At 45.7% G+C, this 17583-nt stretch overlaps 1 protein-coding gene across 2 annotated transcripts; it reads left to right on the forward strand.

The window, feature by feature from the left end:
* The first annotated feature begins 2687 nt into the window (after window positions 1-2687).
* Window positions 2688-6814, forward strand: LOC114042810 (C2 calcium-dependent domain-containing protein 4D-like). 2 transcript variants are annotated; one of them, XM_027861537.1, is made up of 3 exons: window positions 2688-3405; window positions 3720-3977; window positions 5453-6814. In XM_027861537.1, exon 3 carries the CDS (start codon window positions 5538-5540, stop codon window positions 6567-6569), a length of 1032 nt encoding a protein of 343 aa, XP_027717338.1. In that variant the 5' UTR covers window positions 2688-3405; window positions 3720-3977; window positions 5453-5537; the 3' UTR covers window positions 6570-6814. The 2 variants fall into 2 exon arrangements, with proteins under 2 accessions (XP_027717338.1, XP_027717339.1); XM_027861538.1 differs by lacking the exon at window positions 2688-3405 and adding an exon at window positions 3419-3505.
* Window positions 6815-17583: the final 10769 nt, after the last annotated feature.

Consider the following 17583-nt stretch of genomic DNA (forward strand, 5'->3'; position numbering starts at 1 on the left):
AGAGAGAGAGAGAGAGAGAGAGAGAGAGAGAGAGAGAGAGAGAGAGAAATGTGTGAGAGAGAGACAGAGAGAGAGAAAGAATAAATTCCCACAGCTCCATCTACCACTCAAATTATAGAATCATTACCCCACAGGCCTCTCTCTATCTGGGAATCAGAACTATTGATCTGAACCTCTGGCCTGCTTAGCTCTCCATTCCTTTCAGAGCAGCTAGATGGGAGTTCCACACTGAAGCCTAGTTACTTCAAGGTGGAGTTCTTTTCACACACACACACACACACATGCACCTGTACACACACATAGAACATATATATATATATACACACACACACATGCACACACGCGCGCGCACCCCTCCTCCTGCTTCTTCCTCTAATTCCTCCTGGTTTTGTGACCCTGTCAAGAGTGACTGGGCCAAGACAGGGATCTGACCTTTCCAATAAGCAAATAATTTGCATCCCAGGTCCCCTAGGATCCCCTTGGCTTAACCAGATGGCACCTATATGGCTACTATAGCCCAACTAACCCCTATGTAATGTAATCAACTTTCAACTAATCAAGTACAGATTGTATAAGCTGTTTGATCCCTATTCAATTTTCAGTCCTGGGTTGCTGGTGTACATTCACAGGGATTTTAGAGGCTCTCTGGTCTGGTCCAGTCAGTCAGTCAATCAATGAGCATTTATTACCATATGTCAGGCAATGTGTCAGGCTCTGGAGACTACAAAGGCAAATACAGTCCCTGCCCTGAAGGAGCTCACATTTGAATGAGGGAGACAATTTGCAAACATACAAGTTATATACAATGAAAATAGAAGGTAACCTAACAGGGAAGTGAGAGGCAGGGAGGAAGGAAGACCAAAAAGGGCTCTTGTACAAGGTGGGAATTTTGCTAATCCTTACGTTTTGCAGATTAGGAAACTGAGGTCTAGAAAGGTGAAGTGACTTGCCCAAAGACACAGCTAGTTGCAGAACCTGGACCAAAACTCGGGCTTCTTGGCTCCTCAGTCCAGTGCTCCCCCCATTCCAATGCTGTCTCCCTCAAAAAAAAAAAAACGCAAACTCACTATTACATCAAGCTGGGCAAAGGTTAACAATGGGCAAGCCGTGAGTCTCAATGCACCTGTCACATCCAAGGGTCACCAGTAATAAACTGAACAAATAAACAAACATACTTGTTCAACCATCAAAAGCACTGAACCATCAAATGACGAAAATCATTTGTATGGTAATTCACATAGGTTCACGTGGGATGATATCAAGATCTCCGGGGTCCATGGTGTGTGGGGTACAGAGACCCTTATCAATGAATCGGAGACTCAGAGGTATTAGCAAAAAGAAAAATTCATTTATTAGCTTTCTTGAGAAAGGGCTCCCTCAGAGAACCAAAAAATTGGCGCTGACTGAAGAGAGCAGAGGTGTGTTCAGATCAACAGGTTATATAGGTCCTAGCACAATCCCCTTTCCCAGCCCCCCCTCCTCAGGGCTCATTAATGCAAGCTCTGAGGGTACAACCTATTCCAGGCAATCTACCCCAGCAACAAAGAACAAGGACACTTGTTACAACTTGCCTGGAGATGGGAGGTTTTCTTTTTCTTTTTCTTTTTCTTTTTAGAGTAAATAGTTTTAGAGAGGAAGGAGGAGGTCTGATAAAGTTGAAAAGCATGTTTCTTTACAAGGTCAACCAGCTGCAAGTGTTTTGACAGAACAAGAAGCAATTAACTCCCTGAAGAGGCTTCATTCCTGAGAAATTCTCAGAGATCATCTCTCACAATGGTGACTGACCAATCACCTTCAACACAGACACTCAGAGGCCTTTAGTTCACTTGGAGTAACTCACTACATTGCCAAATAGAAATTCAAGTGTTACTCACGGTATAACTCTTTGACACCAAAGCGCTTCCTATTAGAGTGCATTACCAGTCAAAAATCCTTTCACATCACAGAATGTCAAGACTGAAAAAGACCCTAGTCCAGTTCCCTCATTTTCCAGATGAGAAAACTGAAACCCAGAGAGGCTAAGAGTCACACAGCCCCCAGGTCACATAGATAGCCCATGTGTAATTTTGACTGGTATCTACATATTATCACTGATTGGAGTTTGTCTATAAAATTTAAGTGATACACTCAAGCTCACCAACCTGAGACAACCAACCCAGGCTACTTCTCTCCGGATGTTCACTTCTCTCTGCTGATTCTTTGGTTGGTCCTTTTGGTCAGACACGAGGAAAAACTTGGAGATGCTGACTAACCCAGGCTCAGAGCAGAACACAAGCAAAGGAGAAAATGAGGTCCCTGGTAGGGTGGAACCCTTGATAAGACTTCACACAACGATCCAGGACAGACCTCCTAGGAGGCTCCCCAGATCCCAAGAGAAGCTCCAGGACCGAGAGACCCTCTTGAAGGGCCTCCAGATGCTATAAAGACACTCAGCCTCTCCTTCCCTTTGAATTCCTTCCTTTTCCTCTATCCTGCCCGGCCCCCACATCCTGAGCTACTGTTTCCTCTCCACCTTATACATGTATTCACTTTCTTCCTTCTCTGAATACCGCCGTCCAGTATTCTGGGGCTGCAAAAAGAGATTCAGAAGCAGCCAAGATCAAGGGTGCCTGGGCCCTTCTGAGTTCTTCCCACTCCTTGGAGCTGAGGGCCCTGACTTCCCAATATCCCCCAGCTCTGTCATCCTTCCCAAATTTGAGAGACACTGGCCTGTGAATTGGAGCCCAGAGAGGAATGAGAAATTTCACCAATTCCCTTGATTATTTAAAGAGAGGGGGCTGTGCTCCCTTCACCATAGCGCACTACTGCAAGAGACTGGACAGGATGACCCAGAAGTCCTCTCTGGTACTGTTTGATAGGTACTGTGTGCCCGGACAGATGTTTGATTAGAGGGCCCTTGCAAAAGAAAAAAAAAAGAGTGTGGACTTTTAGGATGGGCTTAGGGGCTAGATTTTTACCAAGGCTGAGGACAGGACTAGGTTATCTATGTAATCAATGTGGGAGTAGACTCACAAGGACCTAGGCACAGTGACTGTAAGAGATGGAGCGATGGGAGCTCCTGGTACCCGTTCCCTTTCCCAAGGTTAAGAGTTACCAGTGAATCTTCCATAATAGATGGAGGTGGAGGTTAAGTAAGCCCATCTCCTCCCTCTCCCTGAGAGTTTTCTGAGAGAGGAGGGATAGCCCCAGACCCTGCCTGGAGGAAGGGGTTAAGGAGGCCGGGCCAATGGTCCCAGACACAGAGTTTCAGTGTTTATTCAGGAAAACAGGTCAGACTTGGCAGCAGCAGCCCCTGCTGGCTCCTCCCAGAAAGACAGAGCTAGAGGAATGAGCAGGGGAGAGAATTTGTACCTTCGCCCCTTTCCCCCACTCTCCAGGGCCCATGAGCAAGACAGCGAGCAACAGGTGAGCTTAGCAACTCCGGGGCACCCTCAGAGACACTCTGACAAACTGACAGTAACCAAAAGTAGCCAATGGGGAGAACCAGTAGAGTGGCTACAGCCAGGTGTGTGGGGTACCCTGGGGATAAGGGTGGAAAGGCCCCAGGAATACAGAAGGTGGTCAGCCTCCGGAAAGAGATCATGGAGACCTGGAAATGGGAGTGAGGGGGTTATTTAATAAAGCTGAAAGAGGAACAGAAGCTCCCTGCGTAACAATATCTGGGGGGGTGGGGGAAAAAATTAATGAATGCTTCCTTTGTGCTTGGCTTTCAATAACAGGTTCCCACTGGCTGGTGGGACAGGAAGTGAGAAAGGGAGGGGATGGGGAAGAAGGACAGACGCTGCCCTTGGACCAACACGCCCCATAGGCTCCAGGTGCATCAGGACTTTGCGAGAGGATCTGGAATAAGGGAAAGAGCCCCTCCTCTTCCACCACCTTCAAATCACCTTAGGTCATTAAAGGAGTTCAGAAGACAAGTTCAAGTCTGGCCACGAGGAAATTCAGCCGAATAGATCTGTGGATCTGGAGAGCTGCAGGTGTGGCAGAGATTGGGACTGAGGGCTAGGGCTGACATTGATTCCTCCCTGGGAAGAGGGGGCAACCAGGGATGGGGTTACCAGCAGAGACAGAGGAAGACTGAGGGATGATCAGACCAGGCCAAAGTAGGAGCCATGAGATCTCTGAGTAGGAGGGGGTGTGGAGGAGCTGCAGGGAAAGGATGGGTATGCCTGATTATGTCTAGGCCTGTAGGTGTTTACTGGGGTCCAGGTGTGTATGTCTGGCCCTGGACTGGTGTTTGTCTTTATCCTTATGCTATTAATTAATCTAAAATCATATGGCTCGGGCAATATGCTTGCGTGCATGCATTTGGCCCTTTCATCCAATGTTCATGGATTTGGAACTTAGAAGCCACTGAGTTCAATTTCACAGATGAGGAAACTAAGATGGAGAAAGGTTATGTGACTTACCTAGAGTCACACAGCCAGTAAGTGTCTGGGGGGAGGAATTGAACTAGGGTCTTCTTAACTCCAAGGCCAGACATCTATCCACTGTGCTACCTGGCTGCCTACAGCCCAACTATCCTGATGTGTTGCTATTTCTCTATGGAAAGGACATTCTATCTGATATGTGCTTATGTCCTTTTGTATATGTGTGCCTATGTCTGTTGCTGGCTGTGTGAATGTATTTCTGTGTGTGTGTCTGTATGTCTGTGTGTGTGTACACACATATATGTCCATCCGTGCCTGTCAATTCAATTCATTTTCACAAGTATTTAATAAAAATCTACTACGGGGCACTAGGTGGCAGAGTGATGGACCTGGAGTCAGAAAGACTCATCTTCCTGAGTTCAAATCTGACCTCAGACACTTAGTAGCTGTGTGACCCTGGACAAGTCACTTGACCCTGTTTGCCCCAGTTTTATCATAGGGAAAATAAGCTGGAGAAGGAAACGACAAACCACTCTAGTATCTTTGCCAAGAAAACCCAAATGGGGTCACAAAAGAGTTGGACATGACTGAAAAACACAACAAATAGTCCAGATACTCTGCTAGGCACTGGAGATACTAAGACCAAAAAATGACAGTCCCTACCCTCAGAGAGCTTCCATTCTACTAGTCCCTGTATACAAGTATAACAGTGTGTCTGCCTGTCCAAGCTTACCTATGTGCGTATGCCGATGTCCATGGCTGTGGGTACCTCTCTCTCTGTGCCTGTGCTGGTCTACGCTCTTCTGTCTCTGCTGTTGGTGTGTACGCCTGTGAACATGTGTAATTATCCATTTCCATGAATCTAAATGTCTGGGAGCTAGCTAGTGGTATCCCTTGCTCTTAACTATCATTTCATTTATCACTTTCTGTTCAGAAGGTAGCCAGAGACTGAGTATGGAAAATGAGAGAGGGGAGGGATGGAGGTGGGAGAAAATGGGGAAGTAGGCACCTCAGCCCCACCCTGAATTATCAGTATTAGGACAGCAGTACACACCTCCTGATTCTATTTTTCTCCCTCCTAGCCCAGCACCTTCAGCCAGCGACTGTGCACTTGGACTCTCCCATCTTCCTCCCTCACTCCCCTAACTCTGTGCCTCCCCTTCTTCCATGTGGCTTTTGGAGAAAGCGGGCTACAAGGGAGAGAGGGTAAAGCCTGGAACACCATGGAGGCCCCATATCTTATTCCCCAGAAGAAAGCCCCCTGGGACTTACTCTTCTGCTTGTCCCAATGTCCTAACCCCAGACCGAATACCCCAGTTTTTTATCCCCCCCAGGCTCCCAGACATGGGGGGCTCTGAACCCGGGACAGAGAGAGAAACAGGCTGGACTAGGGGGCAAGAACTCCATGGAACCTGCTCCCTGCCCCATCTGGCTGGACGGGAAGGCTGGTCCTTTCTTCTGGAGAGCCCCCATACCCGGCGCCGAGAGTCCCTTTTCCACATGGCCCCAGTGACCTCTGCGTTGGAGGAGCCCCCAATCAAGTCCCGACTGCACCTCTCAACTCCAGATCTGCGTCTCTGCTTGGCCCTGGAGAGTGATGTGGCCTCCTCACCTGACTCTTCACCCTTCAGCTCACCCCAACCAGGCCCTGCCCGACCCCATCTAGGCTCACCCAGGCTGCATCTCTCCAGACCTGGCTTCCCATCCCCTATAGAGGAGGGCTCAGCCAATGCCAGTCCCCACGCTGGCCACCACTTAGGTCCCCCAACACCACCCCTCTTCCATCTGGATTTTCTGTGCTGTCAGCTACAGGTGACTAAAGAGAGTGTGGTGAGCCTGGAACCCCGGGGTGGACAGCTGAGGTTGTCTGCTGAGTACCAGACAGGCTTGGGTCAGCTGCGGCTACGGCTCATCAGTGCTGAAGGGCTGCCTAGGGGCCGAGTAGGACCCAAGGGAAGCAGTGGCTGCTGTATCATATTTCGGCTAAGGCCAGGGAGTTGGCCTCAGGGACGGAGCAGGGTGGTGAAGTGTAGTTCCAACCCCATCTTCAATGAGGACTTCTTCTTTGAGGGACTTAAGCCCTCTGACCTGGCCACCCACAGTCTGAAGGCCAAGGTGCTGGACAAGGGAGCTGGCCTACGGAGGGATGTGTTGCTGGGAGAATGTGAGGCTCCACTCGTCAGCCTACTCCCCGCCTAAGGGCTCGGGTGGTGTGGGAGGAGGCCCTGTGCCCAGGTTCAGACAAGAACATGGGAAATGGGTGCTCTTTGGGGGGTCCCAAGAGAAGAGGGGCCTCCCTGGTGCTTCCCTTCTCCATCACCATGACTTTACCGGACATTGGTCTTTCCCTAAACCTGCCTTGAGGGTGTCCTAGCTCTGTCCTTAATCTGTTCATCTTTTCATTTGTTATGAAATCTATTTATTTTTGTTAATAAAATGTTAGTTAAACCCTCAGTCAAGCCCCCTCTGGCTTTCTTAGTGTTTGTCATCCCTACCTCTGGTGAGGCTTGGCTGTCTCATTCAATTCTCTCCTTTTACAGAGGAAGTTGGAGCCCGGGGAGATGAAGTGACTTATCCAAGGTCACACAGGTGCTGTGATTTCAACCCAGGTCCTTGAATTCAAAGTTCAAGATTCCACCACTGGGTGCCCAAGTTCACACAAGCTGATTAATGGCAAATGAGGGACTAAAGCAAAGAATTTCTGACTCAAGTCCAGTGCCCTTCCCACTAGACAGGCTCTTTTCACTGTATCTGGCAGCTCAGTGGTGCCATAGTGCACAAATCATCCAGCCTGGAGTCAGGGAGGCTCAGCTTCCTGAGTTCAAATCCTGCCTCAGACACTTACTAGCTGTGTGACCCTGGGCAAGTCACTTAACCTCTCTCAACCTCTGTTTCCTCATCTGTAAAATAGTAATCATAATGGCACCTACCTCACAGAGTTGCTGAGAGGATCAGATGTGAAAACATGGGTAGGGGCAGTTAGGTGGCTCAGTGGATAGAGTTCCAGCCTTGGAGTCAAGAGGACCTGAATTCAAATCCGGCCTCAGACACTTGACACTTACTAGCTGTGTGACCCTGGGCAAGTCACTTAACCCCAATTGCCTCACCAAAAAAAAGATGAGTAAAGAGCTTTGCAAACCTTGATGTGCTGTATAAATGCTGGCTATTTTCATTTTTATTGTGGGGTCAAAGAAAGAAGAGCTGGCTTTGGCAAGAAGACAGGCTACCTCTCCCTCAAAGATGACAGCAAAGGAAGAGAGAATAGGGGATAATGCTGAGGGTATTCACAAACCAGGGAGAAAAGGCAGCTCACAAGAGGTGACGTCAATTTTCTGGGTAAAGGAAAATAAAAAGGTTTTCTGAAGGGAGAAAAAGGGATATAGGTGGCTTAAGGAGAGAAGAGGAGGTTTGGAACTGGTTGTGTGGGGGATATGACAGAGGGTCAGTCGGGGAGGAGTTTTTGCAGCTGTGAGGGCCCGATTGAGACAACATAACGTCAATGTGTCACGGTTCTAGGCAGCACGATTGTGCTGTGTGCATTCAACGACATGGGAGTAAGAGCAGAAAGAAAGATGATAGGAAGTGAGGTAAGAGGGAGGTGGGGTGGAGTGGTTAGGATTTGGAACGGAATAAGCTGTAAAAGGCAGAGAGGGCAGGGAATTCAGGGTAGAAGACAATATAAACCAGCTCTCGATCTCTGATCTTATAAAGTTAAGCAAGTTAATAGAGAGTCAAGATTTCAAATGCAGGAAAATGAGGCCAGAGCGAGGCTGCTTTGGGTAGGGTGGATCGACCCAAGGTTTCAGTAAGGAAAGGGGTGAGACAAAGGGACAAGTAGAATGATTAGAGACCGTGCTTGGAGAGTGGAATTTGAGAGTTCTGGATGGGAAGGTGGAGCTCCTGTGGTTGAATGTGTCAGTCTCTGGCTGTGGCTGGATCGGAATGAAGGTTCAGATCATGGAGTTTAGAAGGCTGATGAACTAGGGAGCCAGGATGTTTGAAAGGACATCAGCATATATATTGATGTTCCACAGGTTGTGTGTGTGTGGTTTGTCCTTCGTTCTCAAAAAGGACCATGACATCAGGGAGATGATGACATAACTTGCAGTTGACTTTGATTTGAGGGAGGGAGGGCTGTGCAAAGTCACCAGCCTCACTTTTTCCTCCAGAGCCATCTGGGTCCTCTGGCCAGAGACAGATCAGGACAACTGGAGAGGATCCAGCTCTTCCATAGGTTATGATGGAGAGGAAAGCTATGAGCCAGGTACCATGCTTGAGAAAAAAACTGTGGCCAGGATCTGAATTTCAGTTCAATCATTTTTCAGTCATGTCCAACTCTTTGCGATCCCATTTGGGATTTTCCTGGCAAAGATACTGGAGTGGTTTACCATTTGCTTCTCCAACTCATTTGACAGATGAGGAAACTGAGGCAGCAAATAGGGCTAAGTGACTTGCACAGGGTCACATAGCTAGTAAGTGTCTGAGGACAGATTTGAACTCAGTAAGATGCCATCTTCGTGACCCCAGGCCCAGCGCTCTATCCATTGCACCACCAAGCTGCTAGGATCTAGAGAGGGTGATACTCACTAGCAATGGATCTCAAAGAAGGAAAAGTTATACCATAATGGTGGCAGGGGGAGAGTTTGCCATTGAATTTAGGGTCAGAGGATCTGGGTTCAAATCCCTGCTCTGTCATTTACTCCCTAAATGGCACTGGGCAAATCACTTTACTTCCCTGGACCTTAGTATCTTCATCTGTAAAATGGGGACCTCTAAGGCTCCTTTCACCTTTCAGTCTACGATCCCCAGTAGATTATAAACTTCTTCTTCAATCTAGCACAGTGTCTTGTACACAGTAGGGGCTTAATCCTTGTTTGAAATGAATTAGACAAAAGCCATCATCCTAATCCACAGTCATTTCCATACCTACCCCACCCTTTCCTGATCTGTTTCACTGCTCTATCCCACCCAAATGGACAAAAACTCAGCAGAGTTTTCCCTTTGGCTTATAAAGGCAGAGGAGGATAAAAGGCTGGGCCTAGCCCACAATGCTAAATGAATAAAATGATAGCCCCCAGGCACTGAGGGTCTGTCTTGCATGGGCAGACACAGAGAAAAAAAATGTAGGTCAGGCTGTGTTTACATCCTACCTGGATCGTCTCTTGACGTCAGCTCTGACCTTCTTACTCCTTTAAACTTTCCCAGGAACCTGTTCCTTTTAGCTCAGTCTTCCAAGAGGAAGGTAGGAGATAAGAAGGGATAGTGCCAACAACTACGTAAATGCCAATATGGGCTCGAGTTCTTCCCTCTTCCTCCCTCCATTCTTCTGCTCTTGGCTCCTCTCAGGCTCCTACTCGTTTTTCTTCCCCGCCCCCTCCCCATCCCTACCTACACTCCCACTGTTCCTCCCTCCATTCCCTGAAGTAATAAACACTTCTTTTGGCTTGGCTACTCTAATTGTGGGGCAACTAGGTGGCACAGTGTATAAAACACCAGGCCAGGAGTCAGGAAGATCTGAATTCAAATCCGGTCTCAGACACTTCCTAGCTGTGTGACCCTGGGCAAGTCACTTAACTCTTATTTGCCTCAGTTCCTCATCTGTAAAATGGGGACACACTGGAGAAGAAAATGGCAAACCACTCCACTATCTTTGCCAAGTCCAATGCTATAGTTGTACTCCAGATATCCACCAGGGGACAGCATTGGCCAAAGAATCAGGAATGCCTGTCTCTACTTTCTTTCAATAATGCTTTCTTTCCCTTACCTTATCTCCTCAAATTTATACACAGACACAAAGTCACTAAACAATCCCAAAATCTGAGCTGGAAGGGACATAAGAAACTATCCAGTGCAACCTAAACAAGATAAGGGATTTCTCCTTTACCTTTGTTGAGGTCTCTGTTAGGAAGGAGACTCCTCCAGCTTCCTCAGACCCAAGTTCATGAGGCTTGGGGCCATGGAAAGATGTAGATTCAGAAGACACGGGTTTAAGTAGATGCCCACCAATCAAGGAATGACTAAGCAACTTGTGGCTCATGAATAGTACTGTGCAGTAGGAAACGATAAATCTTATAAACACGGAGAAGCAAGGAAAGACTTACGGGAACTGATTCAGAGGTAAGTAAGCAGAGCCAAGAAAAAAGATCCACAATGAGTATGGAAATGGACATGAAAAGAATGACCACAAAACAAGTGGAGATGAATATTCTAAAATTACAAAGTGCAAGCACAACCCCAAAGAGCAGATACAATAAGGTATCCCCACATTTCTTTGCAGAGGTGGAGATTAGGGGAAGCTCCACCAGCATAGAATATTGTATATATTGTCAGATTATTTTTTTCCAATGTATGGATCAGTTTTGCTAATTTTTCCCCTTTTTCTTCCTCTTATCTTTTTTTAAATTTTTGTTATATGGAATAATGATCTGGGAGGTGGAAGAGGAAAGATGAGAGGGGAGAGATCTAGATGATGTAAAAACAAAATATATCGATTTTTAAAAAAATTTCTGAAGACATGGGTTTGAATCCTGGCTCTACTACTTAGTTCCTGTGACCTTGAGAGTCACTTTACTTCACATCTGTAAAATGAGAAATTGAACTAAATGACTGCCCTCAGCGGTTCCTTCCAGCTCTAAATCTATAACCCTATGTTCCTGTATTTTTTTTTTAGCAAGACTCAAAAACATTTATTAAGCATCTTTTACGTGAAGAGAAAAGCGGTAGACACTGAGGAAGTAAAAAGTTTAAGGTAGACATTATCTTACCTTCATAGAGCTTACAGCCCAGTAGGAGTATGACAACATAAATAACTATGTAAAATATTTATCATCTTAATCATTTTTCAATCATCCAGTCCAACTCTTCGTGACCCCATTTGGAGGAAGTGTATCATAATAGATAGAACTTTGGACTTAGAGCCAGAAAGACCCGAACTGGAATTTCCCCTCCAGCATTTGGATCTGTGTGACCCCATGGTCACTTACTAGTTGTGTGACGTTAGGCAAGTCACTTTACCCTGTTTGCCTCAGTTTCCTCATCTGTCAAATGAGCTGAAAAAGGAAAAGGCAAACCACTCCAGTATATCTACCAAGAAAATCCAAATGGGGCCCCGTAAAGTCGTATACAATTGAACAGCAATAACAAAGCACTTTATAAAAGCTTTTTCATTCATTCATCCTTACTGGTTCTTTTCCAATTGCTTTTCCAAACAAATGAAAGAAGACTAATTGGAGACAATGGGCTGAGTTGGCCTGGGCTGAAAAGGAGAGATGAAAATGAAACTTTGGGGGGGGGGGTTCAGAAATCAAAAATAAGACAGTCAGGAACTCGTCTTTCTGACAAGTTGCTGCTCATTTGGTCAATGTTTCCCAGACCTAAAGAAGTCAAGACAAGAAATTCATCCAGTACTAGCCTCATAAAATGACAAACTCTCAAAAAAGGCAAAGACCAGAAGCAGTTGGTCAAATGAAGCCAGTTTTCTGAGGGGAAAAAAAAAAGAGGCCAAGACCACAGAGATCGTGAGAGCCTTGATTTTTGTCGAGCCCAAAGGCAAGGCCTAAGAGGGAGCCAGACATTAAGCATAGCAAGCATTTTGAACCGAGAAGAGATGGGAAGAGAAAAAGCCAAGTGAACCAGCTCCAAGCTTCATCTTCTAAATTTTCATGAGAACAAAATGTTAACATTCTAATATTTACTTTCCTTAATCTCATATTTGCCATTTTAGAAAGGCAAAGGTCAAAGTAAACCAAGCCTTTGTGAAGATTTTTCCCATGTGGGAAAAATCAATTAGTGCCTGAAGATGGGGCTGAGTGTTGTAACTTTAATCATATTTAAATGTGTTTTCTAAGGAATCTTAGCTCACAATCTTGTCATTCAGAAAGCCCAACGGAGGATTTCTGTTGGTCCTTGGCCGTTAGATCAATTTTAAGATCAAATTTAAGTTTTACTGATGGTTTATATTCCCAGGCAAACCAGGGGTGGAAAATAGGGATACAAAATAATAAAGACGGGAACAGCTTATAATGTAATCCTAGTATATAGGGCAGCTGTATTGGGATTCAGCAAATCAGTAGTGAATTAATTCATTACCTTCAGGGGTTACCCTGTTTCAAAGTATTATCTTAATAAAGTGGCTCCTTCCTAAACATATTTTGGGTCTGGTAATCCTCTAAGGGAGAACAACTTACAATCCCTAGTGATTAAAGACCGTGGCCTGTTAATTGAGAGCTGCTGATGTTAATTATGTGCTAAGTGGTAGAGTGAATGACGGCTGTTAAAAAAATAACTCATAAAAGGAAAACTTACATGGAGGTCACTAACTCTGGGCAGTGATGGGATAGTGTTAAAATCTGAGTCATGAAGACTTGTGGTCAAATCCTGCCTCAGACATGTATTAGCTGTGTGAGCCTAGGAAAGTCATTTTCCCTCTGCCTGTTTCCTCCACTATAAAAATGGGGATAATAATGGGACCTATCTGCAAGGGTTATATGAAGATTGAATAAGATAATATGGAATGCACTTTGCAAATCTTAAAGTGCTATATAAATGCTAATTATTATTATGATGATGTTATTATATTTTATATAGGGGCAGCCAGGTGGTATGCTGGGCCTGGAGTCAGGAAGGCTCATCTTTCTGAGTTCAAATCTGGCCTCAGACATCATCATAATAATAACTAATATTTATATAGAAATTTAAGGTGCTATCCACTGTGTTCTATCCTGTCTATCCATTGTGCCACCTAGCTACCCCCTTATAAAGTTCTTACTATGTGCCAAGCACTGTGCAAAGCACTGGGGATACTAATAGAAAAAAATGAAGATAGTCCTTGCTTTCAAGAAGCTTATAATCTAATTGAGGAACATCATACAAAAAGTCTCAGCTGCAGAGAAAGACCCAGAAGCCCTAAGGGTGTTGCAGAGGGGAAGATGGTATGACCTGGATAACCTTAGCTTACATCAGGCAGTCAGATGGCACTGCTGGGCATCGGCAAGGCACAGAGACAGAGTCAATGGCAAGGATTGGAGGTTCTGAAGAGGCCATGGCAGGGCAAATGTCAAAGCCTGGTGGGACTACATCTCAACAGCAGAAAAGAGTTGGTGATTCCCATCTCTTCTAAGGGCTGAAAAGTCAAAGAGCTCACATGGGTTCTGAGTATCCTGGGGGTTGGGGGAATAGGAAGGCCCCCACCCCAGGGGTGGGTCCTCTCACCATCCAGCTATTCCATCTGAGAACTGGGCCAGGGTTGAGAAAACCAAAACAAGTTTCATAATATATTGTTGGGTCTGCCTACCCCTCTAAGAGCTCACTCATGAGCAATAGTGAAAGCTAAGACTGGGGCTAAGACTGGGATATATCAAAGCTGAGATTAATCAATCAACAAGTATTTATTAAGCATCAATCATTTACTAGGCACTGGTGATACAAGTACAAAAAAATGAAAAAAAATTTCTACATGTAAGGAGCTTACATCCCAATTGAGGAGACAAGTACATATAAAAATATATAGTCAAGTCAAGTCAACCAGCATTTATTAAGCACTTACTGTGTGCCAGGCACTATGCCAAGCACTGGGACTGCAATCATCTTTTTTTTTCGTTCTACTATGTTATGGAAATGCTTGTTTTGTTTCATAAACTAAAAATAAAATAAATTTCAAAAAAAACAAGGTGGGGCGGGATGGTCATTGATCTTGAGATGCTCACAGTCTAAAGGGGCAGTCGACATACCAACAACTATGTACAAACAAGATGTAGGCAAGCTAAATCAGAGTTGATCTCAGAGGGAAGGCATGAAGATGAGGAAGGACTGCAAAGGCTTCTCATAGAAGATAGAACTTTAGTTAAGATGTGAAGGAAGTCATAAATATGGAGTTAATAAATCCACGTACATACAAAGAAGTTAAATACAGAGTAGTTAAGGAGGAAGGGGGAGCCCTAAACGTTGGACAGAGGTCAAGAAAGGCTTCACCTACAAGGCAGGACCTGAGCTCAGTCTTCAAGGAAGAGATGGCTTCTAGGAGGTGGAACCATAAGACCTCCAGGCGTGGGCGACCAACAGCACCTAGACCCTGGGTGGCAATCCACTCCCGTTGGTTCTACTCTAATGCCTTGTCCAGGCAACCCTGGGTTCTCCTACACTGGCAGAACTAAGTTTGGCAAATCCAGGGCCTACCAAGCTGGAAAAGACTCCACCACAGGCCTGGCGACACATATTGATTGGGGGAAGACTAGTCTAGCTAGGTTGGGAGAAGATCATCTCCAGAAAGTTGCCTAGCGATAGAAATTTGTGTATATGTGTACCCAAGAGACTTAATAAAGGCTTATTGAATTGAATTGGTGCTAATTGAATATTCAGGCTTCTAATCTTTTTTTTTCCCCCACCCAAGCTAGAGGTCACTATGCTGCTCCATCCTTCTCTGTAACAGTTGTAGGATTCCCCAAAGCATAGATTCCCAAAGGTCCCCTTTGGCTTATAGGAATTCAGAGAAAGGAGACATTACTGGGGGTTATAGCAGTCAGACACAATGGACTTGAGCTAAGAATGAGGCTGATTAAGGGGTGGGGATGCAACCCATTGGGAGATGATCTAATGGCAGAAGTGATTAGACCTCTGCTGTCCCCATGGTAAGCTCACCCCCTGGCCCTCACTACCTCAAGCACCTCCCTGAGAAGGCAGCCAGGCTAGGTTTTAAGTGGTTTCTGTGGTCGGGGCTAGAGGGAGGGAGGGGAAGGAGAAGTTGATGCTGATCCCCAGCTATTCTTCCCTCCCCACTCCACCTCTGCCGGCTTGCCTGCCCCCAAGGCTGAGATCCCCCTGCCTGATAAGGGGCTCTGCACTTGGGGGATCGAAATGACTGGCTGATGTCTATCTGCCTCCTTGCATAAGAGTGCGTGGGTGGTGGGGGGGGGTTGTTAAAAACCACTGCCCAGCTCCGGAGGGATCGATTCTCCTGGAAAACAGGCTGAGATTGCAGCCGGAGGGAAGGCGTGAGTGCCTGGAGTACTAGTGGCTGGGAAGGCTAGGGGATCTCCTTCCCCGTGGAGGGGAACTCCAGTATACTAGGCCCAAGCTTGGTAGGAAAGAGATTGGCCAGGGGAGAAGGAGGAAACACCTAACTCACCCTGTCCTCTGGGCCCTGTTCTTCACTTTCTTCCTCCACCTGCGTATTGAGCATAAGTGAGGCAGAATGGGCATCCCCACTCTGATGGGACAAACTGGCCTCCCTTCTGCTCCCTGGACCCATTTATAGTGATCCTACCTTACCAGCCAGTGGGAGGAGAGGGAGACACGACTTTGCCAACGAGAAGTAGATTTGTTAGTGTGAGGCACCACAGGGCCTAGGCCATGATCTCCAGAATAAGACCTTATCATGCTCTCCACCTCCTGAAAGAGAGGTGATGGACTCAAGATGCAGAATGAGACCTACATTTCTGGACGTGGTCATTTGCTCTATTTGACCATGCATATTACACGTTTTATTTGACTTTGCACGTTACAAAAGTTTTTCTTTTTTTTTTTTTTTTTGAATCAGTGTAAAGGAGGGAGAATAAATGCTTATTAATTGAAAAAATAGAATAAGGCTATTAGTTGTCTGGACGTGTATATGATGCCTCATCTGTCTTCTCCCATTGGTTAATTTTCCCCAAAACCTGCATTTTAAGAATCAGTCATTCTTCATTCTCTAGACTACGATCGCCATCACCTCCTCCAACCCTTCTCTGCTCTCTTGTTGACTTGGGGAGGGGAACTGGACAAAGGAGAGAAAAGGAGGTAGATTCAGAAAAGTAGATGGGGAAGAGGCAAAGTTGAGCGCCTGGTGGTGGGCAGAGTGAGTTCCTTTACGCTGGAGGTCAGGACCTTCCCTTTCACAAACACCACGTGCAAGACCCAGCAGAGTTGGGCTTTCTGGTTACTGTTCTTCTGCCCAGCCTGACTTGCCAAGTCATATAAAAGGCACGGGGCCAGAGAAGTGTGCCCTCCCAATCATGAGCTGTGCCCCACCCCTCTCCATCCTGCATAGCCTGTCCATTTGCCCCTAAGGAGAGGAGTCAATCAGGGCTGGACAAATCAACCCCAAGGCCCCTCCCCTTCTATGTCAAACCTGTTGGTTTGTAACAAATACACACCCTGACTATCCCTAGCAGAAAGTCATCATAACTCTCAAAGATAAAAACTGAGAGAGAACCTGGGACATTGTGAGTGTTGAATTCTTACTCATATTTTAAAGCAGTGTGTAGCAGAAAGAGGTCTGGATTCAAATTCTACCTCTGGCACTTACAAGTTGTGTGACCTTGGGCCAGTCATTCATCCATAAAATGGGGGTGCTATTACCTATACTACTTACCCACCTCACAGGTTGTTATGAAAAAGGTAACATCAAGTTATTATATAACTTTCAATTATTATTTTGGTGAAGACCTTTTGATTTCATCAATGTGGGGGAAAGCCTAGTATGGAAATTCCCTCTAGTGACCAATAATAGCTAATATTTATATAGCATTTTAAGATATACAAAACACTTTCCATTATATAATCTCACATATGAGGCAGTTGATATTATTGATCCCCATTTTCTAGGTGAGGAAACTGAGGCACACAGAGGTTAAGTGACCTGCCCAGGATCATACAACTATCAAGTGCCTGAAGCAGGTTTTGAACTCAGATGTTTTCTGAGTCCCAGGCCAGGCTCCATCCATTATGCCACACTGGCTCCAACAACAAAGGGAGATCAGCAACTCAATCTTAATGTATAGTCTTGCAGAGTTGCCTAGGGTGCTAAGAGGTGGAATACCCTCCCTGCCCACGACTTGGTTATAAAAGTCAGAAGCAGAGCTTGAGCCCAGGTCTTCCTGACTCCAAGGCCAACCCTCTATCCACAGTGACACATTACCTCTCAATCCCCATTCCAGTTATTATTATTATTATTATTATTATCTCCATTCTTCCTGTCTCCTTTAATAGGATTCATATAGAAACAGTTTGGGATCAAGTTACTATCCTACTCTTATATTTAATGTTCCATATTCTATGACACAGGTGGGTAAAATCATTATTATTTCATGATTCTCATCTTTATATTTCAATGTCCTATTTGCAGGACACTCCATCTCTCACCTCCCATCTGAGCACTATCTGTCCCCCATGCTTGGAATGCTCTGCCCCTCCCCCGCCCCCACCCCCAGCTCTGCCTTTTGGTTTCCTCAACTTCATT

Source organism: Vombatus ursinus, unplaced genomic scaffold (assembly GCF_900497805.2).
Source record: "Vombatus ursinus unplaced genomic scaffold, bare-nosed wombat genome assembly UNPS02014768.1, whole genome shotgun sequence".
Lineage (NCBI taxonomy): Eukaryota > Metazoa > Chordata > Mammalia > Diprotodontia > Vombatidae > Vombatus > Vombatus ursinus.

Coding starts and splice junctions, on each gene's coding strand:
- LOC114042810 (XM_027861537.1), top strand. CDS start 5,538: ATGTGGCTTTTGGAGAAAGCGGGCTACAAGGGAGAGAGGGTAAAGCCT.